The sequence below is a fragment of the Vollenhovia emeryi genome, unplaced genomic scaffold, assembly GCF_000949405.1.
Source record: "Vollenhovia emeryi isolate VEMERY1.0 unplaced genomic scaffold, V.emery_V1.0 DF940106.1, whole genome shotgun sequence".
NCBI lineage: Eukaryota > Metazoa > Arthropoda > Insecta > Hymenoptera > Formicidae > Vollenhovia > Vollenhovia emeryi.
Genome location: NW_011966260.1, coordinates 8,513 through 12,757, shown reverse-complemented (window position 1 = coordinate 12,757; position 4,245 = coordinate 8,513). Strand labels below are relative to the sequence as shown.

Here is a 4,245-nt window from a genome sequence, read left to right as displayed (position 1 = left end):
TTGCCGATCAGCAAAGTAATCGTGGTTTGACCCGACGCCGATACTACTTTAATATAAACAGCCGCGGCGTAGGCTTTGTTTGACGCGTCCGCGAACCCGTGGATTTCCGCATGACGGGTATCCGGTCCGATGCCGGTCCAGCGCGTGATCTGCAAATCGCCGAGATGCCGAAGTCGGGAGTAAATTTCTCTCCATTTTGTCAATAGAGTGTCGGGAATCCTCTCATCCCATTCGAGCTTGATTCGCCATAGGTTTTGCATTAAGGTTTTAGCCGTGATGGTTACCGGAGTAACCCAGCCTAACGGGTCATACAATTTAGCAATGGCGGATAAGATCGCGCGCTTCGTACTCGGGATGCCATTGTCCAACGACACGCGAAACTCGAACACGTCTGTCGCCGGGTGCCACCCGATGCCGAGAATATTAAGTCGTTCATCAGGAGAGAGTGGTTTTTTACCGGCCAGGCCGTGATTCGCGATATCGATATCATCGAGGAGTGAGGGAGAATTGCTCGCCCATTTGTGAAGCTCGAAACCACCGCGGGTCAACAGAGCGATGAGCTGATCACGCGTTTTCCGAATGATAGTAGGATCGTCGGCTCCGAAAAGGACATCATCCACGTAAATGTTATCGCGAAGGATGGGAACCGCCAGCGGAAAATGCCGACCTTCATCGACGACCAGCTGTTTCAAAACACGAAGTGCTAGATACGGCGCGCAGGCCATACCGTACGTTACAGTGAGCAACTGGTAATCGGTCACGGACTCGGAAGACAACGGTTTCCAAAGAATGCGCTGATAATTTATATCTCGAGAGTCGACGCGAATCTGGCGATACATTTTCGCTATATCGGAAGAATACACGTATTTATATCGTCGCCATTGTAATATGATGGAGGTAATATCGGTTTGTAATTTCGGACCGGCATGTAAATGGTCGTTCAACGATGTGCCGTTGGAAGTAACGCTCGAAGCGTTGAATACAACGCGGAGATGCGTTGTAGAGCTATCCTCCCGGATTACCCCGTGGTGAGGAAGGTATACGAGTTGTTCGGATTGATTTTGAGGTAGCGGAGCTGGCCGCATGTGCCCCAAAAGCTCGTATTGTGATAGAAAATCATGATACTCCTTCGCGACTTCCGGCTTGTCGTGAAAGCGACGCGTTAGCGTATGCAACAACTTCTCGGCGCGAAATCTTGAGCTACCGATATTGAGAGGAGGCGTTTCCTTGAAAGGAAGACGCACGACGTACCGTCCATTGGGATCGCGCGAGTGAGTCGAGCAGAAATGCTCTTCGCACTGTTTTTCCTGAGGCGAGAGAAGAGATTGGCGCGGCAGTTCTTCGACTTCCCAGAAGCGGCGAAGTTCGACGTCAAGAGAAGGAGAGCCGACTAAGTGATGAACGGAAATGGAATTGAACGAGCAATGGGAAGATGTTGTCGCCGTAGAGCGGTCAGTTGGTGCGGATGAATGGGTGGGCCCCGATATGACCCACCCGAGAACAGAGTTTTGGGCGAGAGGGTACCCGAGCCCGCCCTTGCGAACACCATCCAGGATGATGTCGCTGTACAGATCGGCCCCGATAATGATACTAATAGGGTCGGGACTCGTCGGATCCGCGTCGGCCAATGGCAAATCCGAGAGGTACGACAGCGACGAAATGTCCGCATTGCGTTTCGGAGTATATGAAGTCAGCGATTTGAGAATAAGCGCGGTTGTAGCGAATGACGGAACGAGAGATTTCCGCGACGAGATGAAAATATTTGTTACGTGCTGGAACGTACCAGCGTTGATACCACCCACGGCGGATACGGATATCGGCATCTTAAGGCGTTTTGCGCGCAAGGTTTGCGCCAGGGTTTGTGAAATGAACGTCATTTCAGATCCCTGGTCGAGGAGCGCTCGAACGACCGCGGTGCGACCGGACGCGACGCGCACGGTGACCCAGGCTGTCGCGAGCAAGATCGGAGAGAGCTTTTTCGTCGCTGTCGAAACGAGGAGCGAATTGACTTCCGGTTTCGAATCTGCAATTTGAGGCGACGAGCAATTAAGCGCGGCCGCGTCGGAGGAGCTAGGGCAAGAGTCCGAGTCGGAATGCAGCATAGAATGATGCTTCTTGTCGCACACGCGACAAGAATATTTACTGCGGCACGCCTGGACGGCATGTTTCGCGCTCAAACAATTGAAGCATCGTTGATGCTGCTTAACAATTTCCCGACGCTGACTCGCACTCTTGCTCACAAACTTAGGGCACAAATTTAAAAAATGTTGAGATTTGCACAGCGGACATTTGTTCTGTGCATGAGCGGATGCAGTTGCGGTGTGAACTTTGGACGTGACAGCGGCTTTCGAGGATGAGGCTATCGCAAATTCTTCCAATGCGCGAGCGCGAGATGTTAGAAAGCTCTTCAGGTCGTCGTACGATGGGGGATCGTCGGTATCGCCGACTTTGACGTTCCACGCTTTCCGCGTGATCGGATCTAATTTTTGAACGATGAGGTGAACGAGAGTGTCGTTCCAAAGTTCCTCCGACTTTCGATTAAGGTTTTTGAGCGCCGCTACCGCATGATTTACTTTATCTCGCAAGGTTTGCAACTCGGAAGCCGATTCGCGCGTTATAGCCGTTAAATTAACCAATGTTGAAAGATGAACGTTTAGCGAGCGTCGCTTATTTTCATAGCGCGAGGTCAATGCGTGCCAAGCGATTTCGAAATTGTCTGCGGTAACGGAGAGGCTCGCGATACATTCCGCGGCGCGCCCTTTGAGACAGGATGACAAGAAATGCATACGCGCGAAGTTCGTGAGATCCTTGTTTTGGCGAATAAGCGCCGTGAACCGATCGCGAAATTGTTCCCACTCGTCATAATTGCCATCAAACGGAGGCAATTTAATGGGCGGAAGATGCGATAGAGAGAACGCGGACGCTTCCGACGGGAACCGCGATGCGGAGGTGCTCGGGTTCGGACTCACGATCGGCTCCATCTCCTCCAACAGCTCCGCCATGTACTCCCACGTTGTAGTGAAAACGTCCTCGGTACTCTCGAACTGGCCCTGGGTGAAGTAGTCCAATGTGGCCTGCGTGGCAGCAGGCATCACCTGCGTCAGAGTGGCGTGACCTTCTTGATATTGCGACCAAGCCTCTTTAAGCGATGCGATCCGGGTGCGAATCTTTGCGGGAGTCAGATTGTTCCTTCCAATTTTTTTGAAGTTGTCCATGGCGCGCTCGATCGAGCGTTGCAACAGCCGTTGCTTGGCCATTCGCTCGGACATGTTGAACGCCACCGAGGTTTCTCTGCGTTGACTTCGCGAACCGTTTCCTTCACACACGCTCCGATCCGGCTCGAAGGACCAAAATGTTCGGGTTCGATCTAGCTTAGATCGCCCCTGAGCGCCGAATACCGCTCAGTGATGAGCGCGAAGCGAGTGGGGTGCAACTCAGAGCGGTCGCTGAAGGAAAGGGTGGACAACAAAAAAAGGAAAACTCCCGAGATTACCCTTGAAGAAAAAAAATGTTTAATGATCCCAAATTACTGAACGGAGCGAGTGACGAGCCGAAGTTATACGCGGGGTCGGAGATCTTGCCCGTCCGATCCTGCACTGCCTTTTGCGCGGGGCGGAGATCTTGAAGAGTGTCGAGCGCGACACCCTCGCGAGTCCGGAGATCTTGAAGCACGTTCGAGGGAGATCTTGACGCGAGGCAGCGGACGGTCGCGAACTCGTCCACTCTCGGACTCCGTTTGCAGCGATACGCAAGACACAAAAAAAAGGAACGAAACGCACTAAACTTAAACGAGCACTGCGGGTTGCCCTGTGTGGCCACAGCGGACGCGACAGAGACCCGTCGGCGAAATTGCGACGGGGTAAGATCGCGAGCGGCGAACGGCAAGAATCGTTGCTGTGAAAGAGCGGACAACGACTGACTGTCTAGGGAACTATTCTCGCAGCTCACGATGGACGACGCGACAATTCACGCAGCATGGCGACCGAACTTCTGTTTTTTCACGCTGATATTCGGTGATCGCCCATGCTCCGATCAGCTGAACGCGTCAATGTTTCGGAGCGCGTGGCTTCGCGAGTCGCTCGAGCTCCGACACGCGCCCGCGACGCTCGGTTCGGCGAGCTAAGGAATGCGAGCGCGAGAAATCTCGAGCGGCGCGTGATCGCGGCGATCAGCTGGGCCCTTCCGACCTTAATTCCCGTTAATCTAAGTCCAATCCCGAACACCCCCACTCCAATCATCGCCCCA

General features: G+C 53.2%; 1 protein-coding gene across 1 annotated transcript; it reads right to left on the bottom strand.

Annotated features, from left to right (window-relative positions):
• Positions 1-96: 96 nt before the first annotated feature.
• LOC105556323 lies at positions 97-3,269 on the bottom strand (the record flags this gene model as incomplete). Its single annotated transcript, XM_012003404.1, has 1 exon — positions 97-3,269. A coding segment is annotated over exon 1 (3,173 nt), but the record flags the coding sequence as incomplete, so codon positions are not given.
• Between the last annotated feature and the right edge of the window lie 976 nt (positions 3,270-4,245).